This window comes from Pseudorca crassidens, chromosome 8 (genome assembly GCF_039906515.1).
Source record: "Pseudorca crassidens isolate mPseCra1 chromosome 8, mPseCra1.hap1, whole genome shotgun sequence".
NCBI lineage: Eukaryota > Metazoa > Chordata > Mammalia > Artiodactyla > Delphinidae > Pseudorca > Pseudorca crassidens.
In genome coordinates this window covers 106,398,696-106,414,754 of record NC_090303.1, presented here as the reverse complement: position 1 = coordinate 106,414,754, position 16,059 = coordinate 106,398,696, and the positions used below count along the sequence as shown (strand labels likewise).

The window sequence follows — 16,059 nt, the reverse complement described above, 5'->3', positions numbered from 1 at the left end:
GGAGTTACAGTACACACCAGTGCATGGCCATGTCGAAGGAAGACAGCTGTACTATAAAATAAAAAATAGTAAGAGGAGAAATGGAGCCCTCACATGCTGCCGGCACGGGGATAGTGGTGCAGCCTCGCGGGAACACGTTTCGGCAGTTCATGCAGAGCTGGCCACTGCCCAGCACCCCACTCCCAGGCACGTGCCTGGGAGACATGAAAACAGGTCCACACAGAGACTTGTACACGAAGGTGCACAGCAGCGTTATTCACAATGGCCCCCAAATGGAAACAACCCAGATGTTCACCAGCTGAGGAATGAAGAAACCAAAATGTGCTCTGTCCTTAACAATTTTCAGTCGTCAAAAGGAATTTGGTACCAACGTGCTACGACACGGATGCACCTTGGAATAATCACGCTCATCGAAAGAAGCCAGACACAAAGGCCCCACTGTGATTCTGTTTACGTGAAATGCCCCAGAATAGGCAAAGTCACGGAGAAGGAGGTAGATGAGCAGTTGCCTGGGGCCGGGGGAGGAGGAATGGGGTGATAGAGGGTTCTGTACCAGGCGATGTTTGCGCCGCTCTGCGGATCTGCTAAAAACACTGAATGGGGTGAATCTCATGGCGTGCGAACTGTATTTCAATAAAGCTGTTATGAAAAAACCACCGTGGGAGGAATGTGGACGTGGGACCCGGCCCATCGGTGAATTAAGCCGTGGCGCCTGTCTGGGGTGCGCGTTCCGGGTGCCAGGTGCTGTTTAGCGCCCGGAGGTCCAGACCCGGTGCCACTTCAGGGCCTGCCCGTCGATGGGCGCTCACCTGCTGTTTGTCCCCCGGCCCCTGCAGGGTGAGGACCCCCCGGCCGACAGCGTGCTGACCTTCATGGCCCGGACGTCCGCCCTGACCTATGCCCCCGCGTCCCGGGCCGATTTCCCTGGGGACCGCCCGCTGCGCACGCTCCGCAGGCTCCAGCCCGACGAGCTCAGCCCCAAGGTGGCCGGCGGCGCGGACAGGCAGAGTCTGGTCGCCGCACTGGGTGCCTACGCGGCCCGGAAGCCCCCCGCGCCCCCCAGGGATGGCGACCCCGCAACCCGCAAGCTCGTGCGCGCGCCCTGGCGAGAGCCCAGGGTCCTTTCGGCACCGGCGGCCCCCCAGAAATGGCCCTCGCCTCCGGACCCCAGGGACGCCCTGGGCACGGACGACGGTAAGTACCTTTTGCGTGCTTGTCGTCGGCTTGTTTCTGCCTCTCGGGCGGCTGCCCAGGCCGGGCCTCCGAGGCTCTCTCCACGCGCGCACCAGGCTCCGCCATAGAGCGGACAGAGGCCGAGGGGTGGGAGGGGCCGTCCGTCCTGGTCCTGCTCCTGGGTCGCGGGGACTCAGGCGGCCAGTGCCTGCGGCGGAGGGGCCTTCGGATCTCCTGGGGGAGGCGCCCTCCACGTTCAGTTCTCGCTGCCCCGACAGTCTCGCTATTTCATGACTTTATTGGTGGAGATGATGAGGGAATACGACTCACAGGCCAAAGCTGGCCCCGCCCAGCGTTTGATAAATTGAATATAAACGACTTAGGAGTCCACTGCCCTTTCCTTCTGTCTCTGCCTCTCCACTCCTGTGGTCAGACTCATGCCCAGCTCCTTGGTTTATGGGTGTTTGCTGGTCCCCAGAGACCGGCCTGAAACGAACGCTGCCCCCAGTGCCGTGAGTGTACTTGGGCCCTTGAAGTGACCAGCCCTCGAGGCCGCCGCTTCGGCCCTTGATGTGAGTCACCCCTGCTGTGGTCGCCCCACGGGAGGAGGGCTGTTGGCCGGTCCTAGCCTCTGTGAGATGCCCAGGGGCCTCATCTGTTTTCTAACAGCCTTTCCCTAAGACCGTAAAATATAAAGTGCGATTTTGATAAAATATGACTTCTCCTATGAAGATATACAAATAATAACATGAAGCAGGTAACAGATAAAAAAATACTGAGTGTCCGTCCCCATTCGCGCTCCCTGTCTGTAAGTGGAGGCTTGATCGGGCCGCTCTGGTGGGGCTCTTCGGGGAACATCCTCTGAAGATGCTCCCTCCGCTCTCCAGGGACCCTTATTAGCGGCATCATTTGGTTGGCGTTTTCTCCTGGGCTACGTTGCAATGTGGGTTATCTTTTTATATATATTGTCTTCCCAACTGCGCTGTATGCTTTAAAGAGTCATGTAAAATGTTAGTCTCAGAGCAAACAGAGAGACTTGTAGGATGAACGCCCACACTTGCATTGCTGGGTTCCTCTCGCTACTTCTGTGACCCCCTCCTCCCCTACGCTGACGGATTCAATCGGACGCTGTCAGGTTTCACCTGTCACACTTCAGTATTGCACTGCCAGAGATACGACTCTTGAATAAACCTAACCAAACAGCTTTATCCCATGTTAACCTTCATACTAATGTCTTCATATCACCAAGTATCTAATCTGTGTTTAAATTTCTCACTTGTAAATTTTCTTTACAGTCGGTTCTTTGAAGGCAGTATCTGAAGACGGTCCACTGAATTGGTGGATGTACCTGTTAAGCGCCTTTTAAACTACAAAAGCTTTCTCCTCCCTCTTTTATTCTCTTGCATCATTTTTTTAAAAAAAATATTGTTTCAGGTGTACAACGTTTTAGTTTGACATCTGTATACACTACAGAGTGATCACCATCAAAGGTCTAATTACCATCCATCTCCATACAGCTGACCTCTTCACCCATCTTGCCCCCATCAGCCCCTTCCTCTCTGGTAATCACTAATCTGTTCCCTGTATCTATGAGGTTTTGCTTTATGTTCTTCTTTATTTTAGATTCCACATATGAGTGAAATCACACAGTATTTGTCTTTTTCTGTCCAACTTATTTCACTAGCTTAATACCCTCTAGGTCCATCCATGTTGTAGCAAATGGCAGAATTTCATTCTTTTTCATGACTGAGTAATATTCCATTGTATATATGTATGTACCACATCTTTTTTGTTTTAAGATTTTTTTTTGATGTGGACCTTTTTTTTTTTTTTTTTAAGTCTTTACTGAATTTGCTACAATATTGCTTCTGTTTTATGTTTCGGTTCTTTGGCCCTGAGGCATGTGGGATCTTAGTTCCCCTACCAGGGGTCAAACCTGCGCCCCCTGCCTTGGAAGGTGAAGTCTTCACCACGGGACCGCTAGGGAAGTCCCACCACATCTCCTTTATCCGTTCATCTGTTGATGGATACGTAGGATGCTTCCATATCTTGGCTATTGCAATGAACATGGGGGTGCATATATCTTTTTGAATTGGTGTTTTTGTTTTTTTTGGATAAGTACACAAGAGTGGAATTGCTGGATCATATGGTAGTTCTTATAGTTTCTGTCCCTTTGTTAAGTTCTGGCTGTGTTCATCCATGCTTCTTCTGGGTTCAGTGAGCATCTTTATGACCATTATTTTAAACTCTTTATCAGCTGAGTTGCTTTTCTCTCTTTCATTTAGTTCTTTTTCAGAGGTTTATGTCTTGTCCTTTTGATTGGAACATGTTCCTTTGTCTGCTTATTTTGCCTAATTCTCTGTGTCTGTTTCTCTGTGTTAGGTGTATCAGCTACCTCTCCCAGTCTTGAGGAGTGGCTTTTGTAGGAGACATCCTGTGGGGCTCAGAGGTGCAATCCCACTGGCCACCGGAGCCCGGGGCTCAAGGGGCGTGCCCGTGTGGGGCACCTGCCCTCCTGTTGTGGTGAGGTCAGGGTTGCGGAGGGGCGCTGGCGGGTGGGGTTATCGCCTGACTGGTCATGAGCCCTGCTGAGGTGCAGGGGTGGCAGCGCTCTCGGTAGGGGGCTAACAGGTTAGGTGGCGATTTCCACAGTGGCGCCTGCAGTGTCTCAGTCCCTGGGGAGCATCCCAAGTGGTCCCTGTTTCTCCAGCAGATACTTCAAGATTAGTAAGTGGGTCTCCTTCCTCTGTGATGCAGGTGCCTTGCAATCAGGCACGTCTGCGTTGGTTTTGAGTCGAGTGAGTCTGCGCAAGGGCCCTTTAAGAGCGAATTTCCCATTCTCTGTAGTTCTGTGGTTTTCTTAGATGTATCTCCTGTTGGTTTTCAGAGCCAGGTGTTTTGGGGGCTCATCGCTCCTGTGCAGGATCTGGGGGTTGGAGAGCCTCCTGTGGAGCTCGAACCCCTCGCTCCTCACAGGAGAGCTTCACCCTTTGTGATCCTTGGCGGTTTGTGGATCGCCGTGGCAGTGGGTGTTCTCTTGGCGAGACCACCTCTCTGCCTTCCTGCCTGTTGATGCTGTCCTGTACTTTCCTGGTTGCACCCCAAGGAGGACGTGTACTAGTTCCTCTGTTCCACACGCCCTGTGAGCTAGGAGCTCGGAGATGTGACCAGCGTGTCCAGCGTTCAGCAAGAAGCCTTCAGGGGGACAGCGACCTTCTGTGAGGGGGACGCCGCCTCCCTGTGTCTCGTTAGCGTCCAGCAGCCCCGGCCACGTAACCTTTCTGGCACGTCTCACCTTGGCTGTTTAGAAAGTGCTCGGCCCCCAACAAGAGGAGCTCACCTCACCCTACCCACCTCGAGGGAAGCCCTCGCACGGCCCCCAACAGGAGGAGCTCACCTCACCCTACCCGCCTCGAGGGAAGCCCTCGCACGGCCCCCAACAAGAGGAGCTCACCTCACCCTACCCGCCTCGAGGGAAGCCCTCGCACGGCCCCCAACAAGAGGAGCTCACCTCACCCTACCCGCCTCGAGGGAAGCCCTCGCACGGCCCCCAACAGGAGGAGCTCACCTCACCCTACCCACCTCGAGGGAAGCCCTCGCACGGCCCCCAACAGGAGGAGCTCACCTCACCCTACCCACCTCGAGGGAAGCCCTCGCACGGCCCCCAACAGGAGGAGCTCACCTCACCCTACCCACCTCGAGGGAAGCCCTCGCACGGCCCCCAACAGGAGGAGCTCACCTCACCCTACCCACCTCGAGGGAAGCCCTCGCACGGCCCCCAACAGGAGGAGCTCACCTCACCCTACCCACCTCGAGGGAAGCCCTCGCACGGCCCCCAACAGGAGGAGCTCACCTCACCCTACCCACCTCGAGGGAAGCCCTCGCACGGCCCCCAACAGGAGGAGCTCACCTCACCCTACCCACCTCGAGGGAAGCCCTCGCACGGCCCCCAACAGGAGGAGCTCACCTCACCCTACCCACCTCGAGGGAAGCCCTCGCAGGGCTGTACTTTTCTCTGGAGCGTGTCTCACAGTCTGACTCACGCGTTCGCACGTATTGGATAAATGTTTGTCTCCGCTTGTAGACCGTCAGCTTACGGAAGCCAGCAAACCGTGCTGCTTTTCTCACATTTGCACCCGGGACTCAGCATGTGCCTTGCAGGGTGTTTGCTGAGTGGGTGAATGGTATCATTTGCTCTTCACGTCAACCGTGAAAGATGGTGTTATTGTCAGCCTCGTTTTCCTGATGAGGAACCTGCAGCTTGAGACAGCAGGTGATAGCGTTTGTCCCAAAGTCAGGTCACTTAAGGCAAAGTGGATGGAAGCCTTTAAGAACCGTCTAAAATGCAGATTTAAACACAATTTGCTTTATTTCTTGGGCTTATTGGTCCCGGACTCTAATGCTTTAAATGCCATTCGGCTCCAAAGTCTAGCTTTCTCTGACTGTTCATTGTGTGCAAAGTTGTGTGCTGAGCCTTTAGGGTGAGCAGAGGAGTAGAGAAGGGTCACCTGGGGGCAGGGATGTCAGCCAGGGCTGGAAGGAGGAAGGGCTCTCTTCTTACATAGTGAAAAAGGACAAGGCAAGAAAAGACCAGCCTTCCTCTAAAGCCCCAGAGCTTCCTGGGGTTACCTGTCCGGACCAGTCCCAGGCAGGCCATTCCACACCACTCGCCCCTGGAAAACTGCCCCTGCCGTTCGGTCTAATATCCTTCAGAACCCCGGGGAGCGTTCAGGTAGATTCAGTGGGCCACGAGCACAGGATCCCTAGGAAGGCGCAAGACACAGCAGCCCTGTCCTCAAAACCCAGTTTCACCTTGAAAGCACCAGCGAGAAAGTCAGAAGGGAGGCCCAGAGGGCCAGGGTGTGTGACCTCCCGGGGGGCGCAGCTCTGGAGAGCTGGCTGTGCCGGGCACCCAGCGGGTGTAGTGCGGAAGACAGAGACGTGGGTGACGCAGATAGTGGCTGCCCTTCTGCAGGACAGTCGAGACCAATATGTAGCCCTCAGGGCTCATGAAAACCCACCCATCCCTGCTCCCGAATCAGTAAATCAGGCCACTGGCTTCATGTGCATGGCAAATGTTCATTTGGTAAAAACTTAGAAAGGAGACCCTCTTCCTTCATTTATTCATTATTTACACCGTGTCGCCTTTGAAAAAGCTTTAATTCACATAAAATTAAAAGACCAGTGGGCAGTAGGATAATGGCAAGGGCAAACGGCAAAGTGTGAAGTGTGGGATTCAGACACGGCTGGTCCAGCTTCTCCTGTTTAGGACACGGTGTCTTGGGTTGTGGCCCAGCTGGCAATGCCCCTCATTAGAGTGTTGTCCTGTATTCTGTGATCAGTTCTCTATGGAAACCGGAATGGGTAAAGGATTATTTGTTGTGCTTTTTATCAGTTGTAGAAGTAGTAAATGGTTACCATGCAATACCAGAATAATAAGACACCCTGGATCTCATCACCACCAGGCAGGTGTTGTGAGCGCTGGTGTGCCTTTTGGTGCTCCGTGTGCGTTTGTGAGGCCTGGCACCGCACGGCTGACCCGGGTGTGGCCGTGCGCAGCTGCTGCTTCTCCTCTGCACGTCCCTGCAGTGCATTCGCCAGGGCTCGTTCTTCCTCCATCGCTGGGTTAAAATTCAGGCAAGTCCCATGAACTCCAGTCACTCTTAGGTAATAAAAAGTGCGAGGCCACTTTTGTATTTAAAGTTTTAAAAATTGTGGCAAATACACATTGGTTTGGCTCTGATCGTAGACTGAGTTCCTGTCTGCAGAACTGCAGCATGAAGCGTGCACACCTGGGCATCTCCCATCCAACCTTTGCTGCGGGGAGGGAGCTCGGCAGTTCTCACATTCAAAGGGTGTTTCCGTGAATGGGATCCAGATGCCTTGCTGATTCAGCCCATTTAGTTAATGTAGACGGATTTCAGGGGCTGCCCCGGAAGCCCTTCCTGGGAAGTTTCCTCCTGTGGGGTCTGCATTTGCCACCCAGCCCGTGTCTAGGCTACTCCCCTGAGTGTGATAGTGGTGAGGATGAGGGTGATGAGAGTGGTAATGGTGATGGTGGTGATGGTGGTGATTATGGTGGTGATGTGTGCGTTCGTATGTGCCTAAACTGTGTACTTTCATGTACACGTGGTGGTAAAGGCACTTAGGAGCAGAAACTGTTGTGTATGATCACATCCTCTTTGTGGAAGCAGATTTGTGTGAGGTTAACTGCACACCATTGCTTATTCTCTAAAGCTTGTAGCATTTGTCTGGGGGACCCTATTAAGACATATAATTTCTGTAGGTCAGGCCTGCAGCAGTTGTTCATGGGAGCTGATCTCCTACTCCAGGCCTTACATATTTGATGTCCTGACATTTCATGTAATTGCTCTGCTAGAGCCCACTTGGCACATTGAAAGCTACTTAAAATGTCATTATAAGCCGGCCGGATCTCGGAATTACATGGTGCGGCAGCCGGAACAGAGCGTCTCACTTTGATGCATGTGGTATTTGATTGTGCTCTGCGCCACGGTCCCTCCAGTCCACCAGGGCTGGCTACACTCTTTAAAGAGGATTTCCTCATTTCTCCTCATCTTCAGAGGACTGACAGTGGGCGCCTCTGAGCTGACTCACTGTGGTCAACCGCACTTACGCGGGAGATGATCGCTGACACGAGTTAATTGCTCTCCTCCTAAGTGGTCAGCCGCTTAGCATCTACCATTGTATACCTATGGGTTTTTTAGTTATTTTTCACTAATGGTAATCTGAAAAGTTTCTTTTTTGGATGAGAGGAGACAGTTTTAGGAATTATATTTTATTATACCATTTTGAAGATGGATGTGTCGTCTTATAGTTAGAGAGGCCCACGGAAAGTCTCTCCCGTTCTCTGCTCTTTATCTTAAAGAACGTGAGTGTTTTCACGCTGCAGGTCTGTTTCTGCTCTTCCCTCCAAATAAGGAGAATAGAGCTGAGGGAAGTTAAGGGAAAGGACATGAGGTAACTGTAGGGAGGGTTTCTCTGAGTTATTAAATGTCAGCACAGATTATTGGAGGAGGGGCACAACTTCCCCTTAGCTATTTGGTTATTAGACGTGGTAGACAGTCTAAACATTTGATTTCGCTTTCTCAATAACCCCTTCAAGTGGGAGTTACTGACCCATCTACACAGACAAACCCCGAGACTGGAGCCTGGGTGTGGCTGGCTGCAGAGCACACTTTGTCCAGATCATGACCCCCTGTTTGTGGTGGGTCTTTTAGGATTTCTGACTTGCCCTGTGTTTGACCAACATCCTTCCTGCCCTGGGTTGCACAAAACAAAACATCGCCCTGTGGGATGCTTTGAGGGGCTGCCGAGAGCCTCCACCCCTTCCCAGGCTCCCCCAACGTTGGGAGCTGACCTCACACAGCTCCTCCAGCTTTGTTGTCTGTTGTCACCCACCTGGGCTCTGTTCTGTCCCCTGAACCTCACATCCGGTCCATCTGGACCTGCCATAGAAACACATAGGCTCCCGCCAGCTCTGCCTGCTGCACCGCCATCCCCAGCTGGGTTCCTGCAGGAGCCGCCTCCGGCCTCCCGGCTCTGACCTTGTCTCAAGCCTGCAGACCTCTTAAAATTGTAAACCAGATGACGACTCACTGCTCAAAACCCAGCAAGGGCTTCTCATCCCACTCAGCAAAAATCCAGGTCCTTTTCATGGTCTGAGACCCTGTAAAGTGCCCCCTACTTTCACGCCCCGCTTGTTGCTCCAGGTCACCCACTCTGGCCGCCTTCCTTCCTTCCAGTGCTCCTGCCCCAGGGCCTTTGCGCTTGCTGTGTCCTCTGCCCGCAGAGCGTTTCCTTAAGATAGTCCCTGGGCTCAGGACTTCCCTTCTTTGGGTCTCTGAGCTTTTCTCCGACAATCCTGTCTAACGCAGCATCGTCCCTCCCCACTGCCCCATCCTCCACGCTCTGCATTATTGTTCCCACAGCCCCGTCACCACCAGACATTGTATGTGTTTGTTTTAAATTGTTTATTTTGTTTCTTCTACTATAGATGAACGTTCCGTGGAAGCAAGTGCTTTGCTAACTGCATTATTCCTGCACCTTGACAGGTAGCTGAGCACAGAAAATGTGCAGCGAACATTTGTGGAAGGAAGGAAAGAACGAAGGGTGGGAGGAGAGTTCCTGCTCTTGAGCTCTGCCGTTTAGGTTTGAGACCCTCTGGGAGGCCTGAATCCCTCACTGATTATCCACCTCCCTCATGACCTGGAATGTGTGTCTCCCACCCAGGCAGCCTGAGAGCAGCTGGGGGGAGGGGCGTGTGTGGGCAAAAAGGTCACAGGGCGGCGACAGGCCCTGGCCCCCTGCACAGAGGACAGCACCAGGGCGTCAGCAGATGCGGACCCGGCCGCCCACAGGCCAGGCCGTGCCCAGGAGAGTCCGCCTGCTTCAGCCACAGTTCGGTCCGCGGCGACTTGCTACCCAGGGTCTGAACTGTCAGCCTGACACCCGTGTGCCCCCATTCGCATGACGGTTCTAGCGCAGTAATCCCACTGGTCCTGTTCCTAAATCTGGAATCGGAGAGAAAGTGGACTCTTAGAAGGACATGTTCTGGACCCCTTGAAACCGGCCAACAGTGCGACTCAGGGGCTTAACCGCGAGGTGGTGAAACATCCTCGCGGGGCCCAGTCGGGGCAGGGAGTCCACCTTGGACCCTTGTTAGGAGGGACACAGCTCTGCGTTGAGGATGGCCCGGCGGAGAACAGGAGCAGATCCTCGGTGAACCAAGGCCCTGGGGAATGGAGCGTTCTCCCAGCGGAATTTCCTGGTTAAGTTTGCGTTCCGCAGAAACACATTTTGGATTCAACACTTGTTAAAAAACGTCTCGTAAACGTACTGATCCATTTCCTTTGCCTTGGTCGGTGTCCTGGGACGCCATGGTGGGTCCTGCCGTGCTGTGGCCCCTGGCAGGGACCACGCCTGCAGGGGCCAAGCCTCGGCCTCTAGTTTCAGGGCATTGCGTTTCCTCGCCTTTTAGGCCATGGCTGCGACAGTACAGACCCCTGAAAGTTGATGTGTCTATAATGCTAGAGGCTTAATAAACAGCTAGGTGTTGTTTCTCTTACTGTTTACTCTACCTTAGTTTTTCTCTTTTCTACGAAGCAACCTGTGCCCTTTGTCGTCCCAGAGAAGCAGGAACTCTGACGCTGTGTGGGGTCGGGGTCCCTCAAGCCTTCAGCCTCCTGCCCTGGTCTGGGTCAGGCTTGCTTCTCTGTTTTTACAATGTTTCTGTTTATGAGGAAGTGAGAAATATTTTTCCAGGTTCACTGCTGGAAGGCAAGCGTTTGGTCCCTAAACGTGTCTACGGGGCTGTGGGGGGAGGGATGCAGGGGGAGGTGGGGATGCAGGGGGGCAGTGCCCTCCCCAGGGGCTCAGGTCGGGGTCAAGGACCACGGAGGCAGCAGCCACAGGGAAGTCATCCGTCTGCATTTCCTTCCACGGGAAGCTGTTTCAAAGTGCAGGTTCTATTACCGTTCAGGTGTGGTGAGACCAACAGATCAGGAGAGGGTTATCGTGAAAAAGGTTGTTTCCCAGAGGCGGGGGCCACCCGGGGAAGCACCAGGCTGGTGACGGGGCAGAGGGAGGGGAGCTGTAGGCAGGGCCTTTCTGTGGGTTTGCAGGAAGGAGCAGGCGAGGCAGCACCGGCTGGTGTGAATAACGTCAGCGGCTCTGGGGCAGAGGGGCAGCCCCTAGTTGTTGGGACCCGGGCCCGGGGTGCGCAGGGCAGGGGGCCAGTCGCCTGGGGGCGGGGCGGGGCTCTGGGTTGGTTGGTTGGCATTTGGAAGCAGCATCTGCTGTCTGTACATGTGGGCGGCCCCGGGAACGTCAGTCTCTCCGGGACCGGCGAGGCCCAGAGCTCAGAGCCTCAGGAGCTCCTGGTTGACACGGAATCAAGGCCGGGGCTGTCACCACCCTGCAGCAAACCTTGTGGGGGACTCCGGGCCACCCCACTGCTCTCCAGCCAGCAGAGCTTTTCCTAGCATCTCCTGCACTGCAGGTCCAGGGTGAGGGACCATCGTAACTCTTTTCTTTTCAATAATATGAAAATGTCTTTCTTCCACTCTCACGTCTGAAGGATATTTTCGCTGTGTAATCTAGACTTCTGAATTAGACACCTTTTCTTTTAGTGGTTCAGATGCATCCTCATATGTAAATGATCCAGTGTGTACTTGTGTATCATGTCACGTATGTCGTGCTTACAGGGCGCTGGGTGTGTCCTGGGGCACCTCGGTTCTCTGTGCGGCCTTGTGAGCTCGTCTGGGAGCGGCCGTCGTGTGGCTCTCCGAGTGCCTCGAATCTCTGAGTTAATGCTCTTCACCGATCTCAGGGCACTTGTGGAGGTTGTTTTCTTTTCTTTGTCCCCTTCTCTCTCTCCTTTCCCTCTCAGACCCAGTCACACTCGTGGCGCCTGGAGCTGTACCGCGTTGCCAAGGTGTGGCCAGTCCTTTCTCCCTGTTCCACGGATGAGAATCGTTGCCATTGTTTGTCCTCAAATTCACCAGCTCTTTGTTCTCCATCATCCAATCTGCGGTTAAGCCCATCCAGGGAGCTTTTAAATTTCAAATACTGAACTCTTCACTTGCAGAATTCCATTTGGCCCTTTTTTGCTCCCGTCCCTCTGCTGCGCTCACCGTTGCCACCCATCTGCATCCTCGTGTCCTTGTTCTAACGCTGTCCCTTGTCTCGGTTTGTCTGTTTCGTGTGTGCCGTCTAGGGGCACGTGTTCAGGCTCTGCTGAAGGACCTGCAGGAGCGCCCAGGCAGCGTGGAGGGTCTGAGCGCCCTCGATGTGGCCGAGGCAGCCCGTGCGATAGCGAGCGCGATGCCAGGCGGGCGCGCGGAAGGGGAGCAGGACGGCGCCGGGAGAGGCGGCGGAGGGCCGAGAGGCCAGGCGGGCCGCTCGGGGGCCGTGCGCCACAGAGACGGCGTGCCAGGTGAGTGCCTCCCGGCCGCTCGCCGCGTGTGCGCGTGGTGCGCTGGGCTGCATTCTTTCTGCTGCGAGGTGGGATTCATGTTAACGATTTGTGGGTGTCTGAACTTTTGCCTCTGAAAGCCTCCTCCGCAGGCTGAGCCTTCCAGAGCACGTACGCTGAAGGGCGAATTGCTCTGTGGAGGAGGGGGCTGTGATGCCTCCGGGTGAGGTTCCGGGTGAGCAAAAACAGGAGAGAAAGAGGTTTTGTCCGGACTGTGTGAGCGAGTACAACATGGAGGCAAACATTTGAATAATAAAGTGAAAGAGGTTCATTCAAATGTCTGCTTGAGGCCACATCAGCCTCTGGGGCTGCTCCAGGGAGAAAGCAGAGATCCCCACCCCCTGGCACACGCCCACTGGCGCACACTGACACACACACACACAGACATGCTCACACCCCGGCACATGCACAGTCATACACACACACAGAGACACGCTCACACCCCGGCGCATGCACGCTCACACACACACACACACACACACACACACAGAGATACACTCACACCCCGGCACATGCACTCACACACACACACACACACACAGAGACACACTCACACACAGAGACACACTCACACCCCGGCACATGCACACTCACACACACTCACAGAGACACACTCACACCCCGGTGCATGCACACTCACACACACAGACACGCTCACACTCTAGTGCATGCACACTCACACCCCAGCACATGCACACTCACACACATCCCAACATTCACACTCACACACGCTCACACACCCCAACCCACTCACACACATGTGCCCACTAACAGCCGCCAGGGAGCCTTGTGCGAGGGCCGAGCAGGGCAGGCCCCGTCTCCCCGCCTGACTGCTTCTCAGAGTTGCGGAAGCTATAAAGCATGTAACGCAGTGCGCTGCACACAGTAGGCACCCAGGAACATGCCAGGCGCAAGGTGCATGTCTCTCCCTCCTCTGTGGGCTGGGACGACGCTTGCCTGGAAGCTGGAAGCGTGGCTTGACCGATGCAGGAAAAGATGCTGGGCTGCTACTCGGACGAGATGGTCCCTGTCCGGGGCTGGGAGGGTCTGCAGGAGCACAGGAGCCACACACCGACTCCTGCGTGTGTCTTCAGAGGAGTGGCCACCACAGGAAAGTACCCAGTCTGGAGGCATCTCAGCATGAGGTGTGTGGGTCGACACTTCACTTTCCTTTCTGTAACTGCGCGCTGCGCCTGGCCCAGCGGCTCTTTCTGCTCTGAGCTACCTGAGGATAATACGTGGCTCCCTGGAACTGGCATCGTGACTGACTGACTGACTTCGTGTCTGAGTTAGTGTGTCAGCCCTCCTCTGTCGTGGACTTTACGGAGCTCCACCTCTGTACTGTAAGCGGAGGTTTTCGTTGTCGTGGGAATGAGGCCAGTTTCACTGTGCCTGACCTACTCGGTGGTCACCCTGTATGTCCTGTGACCTTTGTGCTGACATGCTGGACCGGGATTTTTTTTTCTCATCTTTATTGGAGTATAATTGCTTTACAATGGTGTGTTAGTTTCTGCTTTATAACAAAGTGAATCAGCTATACGTATACATATGTTCCCATATCTCTTCCCTCTTGCGTCTCCCTCCCTCCCACCCTCCCATTCCCACCCCTCCAGGCGGTCACAAAGCACCGAGCTGATCTCCCTGTGCTATGCGGCTGCTTCCCACTAGCTATCTGCCTTACCTTTGCTAGTGTATATATGTTGGGCCAGGATTTTGATGAGCTCGTGTCTTTCACAGATAACAGAGTGCGAGACGGCGGTGCAGGATTTTACCAGGAGGTAAGATGGGGCGTGTTCGGGTCCCGTGAAACCCAGAGTCGCGTTAGTTTTCTTGTCCATGGTTTGGGAACGTACGTGAAATACAAAAAAAAATTTTTCCAGAAAAAGATAGAAAAACCCTCATAATCTCAAATTAATATTCCTCAGAACCACCCCCCCATCCACCCAGGGAAACGGGAGGACAACACCGCCTGATAAGACTTCACACCCACTTTGTGTCGTTGAGGTCGTCCCGCGTGTCCTGGTTTCTGAGGTTCATTTAACAGACGTTCACAGGCTCTGGATCATGTACACCCACGGCGCTGTCCATGGTGGAGCCACCAGCCAAATGTGGCTGCTTGAACTTAAACCCATTAAAATTAAGTCCATAAGACTTCAGTTCCCCAGCTGTGCCAGCCACACGTCCCATGCTCCCTAGTAACTGTGGGGGGATGGGGAGACCACTGCTCCTCTGTCGTTGCCAAGGGGCCCCTCGACAGTGTGCTGGTCCAGAGGGGTCTGGAACAGGCTGATGCGTGTGCAGGTGTGCGCACACGTCCACCCACGGAGCGCTTTGTTGGTTTTCCCTGTTGGAGAACTTTTGCTCATTTGTATTAGTCTTAAGGATGCAGAAAGTCAATTCATAAGCAATGGCAGTGATGTGGTTCTACGAAACTCTATTTTGTGGGTGGAAAAGAAGAATTTCTGGTTAGTACTTCTCTTGTCAGATTATGTTAGTGGTTCCTGGTTCAGTGCCTGTTAGCACGTGGTGAAGAAAACACCAACAATTCTTTGAAATGTCCATCAGAAATAAAAAGTGGAGGGTTCGGCTGTCCGAGTTGCGGAGGGAGCCATGGGGTCTAGGGACACGTTTCTAATTTGGGACGCAGAGGGAGAGGCCAGCAGAGCTTGGGCTCTCCAGACGACATGCATTCGGCCGGACGCCGAATTTGCCCCGTGTGGCCCACTCCAGCCCCAGGCTTACGTACGCCAGTGCCCGCTCCCCCGAGAGTCTGGTGCTGATGCCTCTCTGTGACTTGGGGCACATTCTTAGGCTGGTTTCCTTTCTGCCAGGTCAGCCGTTTGGGCGTCAAACTCGGGGACCTCCTGCAGGGTCCTGGGTCTCCATTCCTGCCTGGAGCCCCCCATCTTGCCGGGTCTTTCAAGACGGAGATCAAGAAATCGGAGGACCCTGAGGCCTCCCCGTCTTCAGAGGAGGATCGCGTTGGGGTGGAGAACATAAAGAGTCAGACCTACTCCAAGGAGCTGCTGCAAAGGCCGCTGCACCCGGAGCCGGGGCCGGGCGGACTTGGGGCATCGCAGCTCCGGGCTCCGGCGGCCCCGCAGGAGGACCAGCGCCCCGGCGCCGGGGCCCGGGGACCCCCCGGCCAAGGCCTGCGGCTGGAAGTCCAACCTCCCCAGGAGGAGTACGGCTACATTGTGACGGAAAACGAGTGAGTGGGAGCTTTTCATCTCTCCGTGGGTGAGATCCTGGCCCTGCGCAGGCTGGGGAAACGCTTTCATATTTTTCCCCATCTTCACCTGGAGGTGGAGGGTGGGCATCCCTGGTCTTGCAGGTGTGGGAGGGGAGCCAGGAACCAGCCGTCCCCCTGACCCCGTGTTCTGGACCGGGAACCCGAGCTTCAGGGTGATTCTCCACCAAATAAACCCCAAACAAAGCCCTGCCTGGCTCCTTGGTCCTGGCGCCATCACCTGCAGCTCAGGCCACAGGGTGCCTGTTGGAGCTGGAGCCGGGGTGTCTCAGGCAGGATGGGCGGTGCAAGGGGCGCCCCGGGCAGCCCACATTGGCTAGAACTCCAGAAGCTTCAAGTCGTCCGTATACTAGGGTATGAGTCACTCTTCCGAGGGAAAAACGTGCCGCCCACCATGAAGTGTTCTGTCCTCTCCTTAATTTTGTGCTGAGCGCAACAAGGGACAGAATCAATGTCACGTGCCCAGCAAGTGACAGGTGGTCGGCCTTGTTCTTCAGGTCATCTCACTAACGAACCTGACGTTTGACGCTTCGTAACGGTGCGTTTCCTTCAAGGAATGGAAGTGGGGATTCCAAGGGAAAACACGTGTGTCTGGCTGCATGCACAGGCGTGCGTGTGTGTGCAGGTGTGCGCTGGTGCGTGT

At 54.6% G+C, this 16,059-nt stretch overlaps 1 protein-coding gene across 2 annotated transcripts in view; it reads left to right on the top strand.

The window, feature by feature from the left end:
• PTPRN2 (protein tyrosine phosphatase receptor type N2) overlaps window positions 1-16,059 on the top strand; it is a 690,682-nt gene that overhangs the window by 250,028 nt on the left and 424,595 nt on the right. For both annotated transcript variants that reach the window (XM_067747597.1, XM_067747596.1), the window contains 4 exons: window positions 837-1,194; window positions 11,909-12,127; window positions 13,904-13,944; window positions 14,998-15,377. In XM_067747597.1, the coding sequence (XP_067603698.1) occupies window positions 837-1,194; window positions 11,909-12,127; window positions 13,904-13,944; window positions 14,998-15,377 (998 nt within the window). The remainder of the gene's footprint in view (window positions 1-836; window positions 1,195-11,908; window positions 12,128-13,903; window positions 13,945-14,997; window positions 15,378-16,059) is intronic.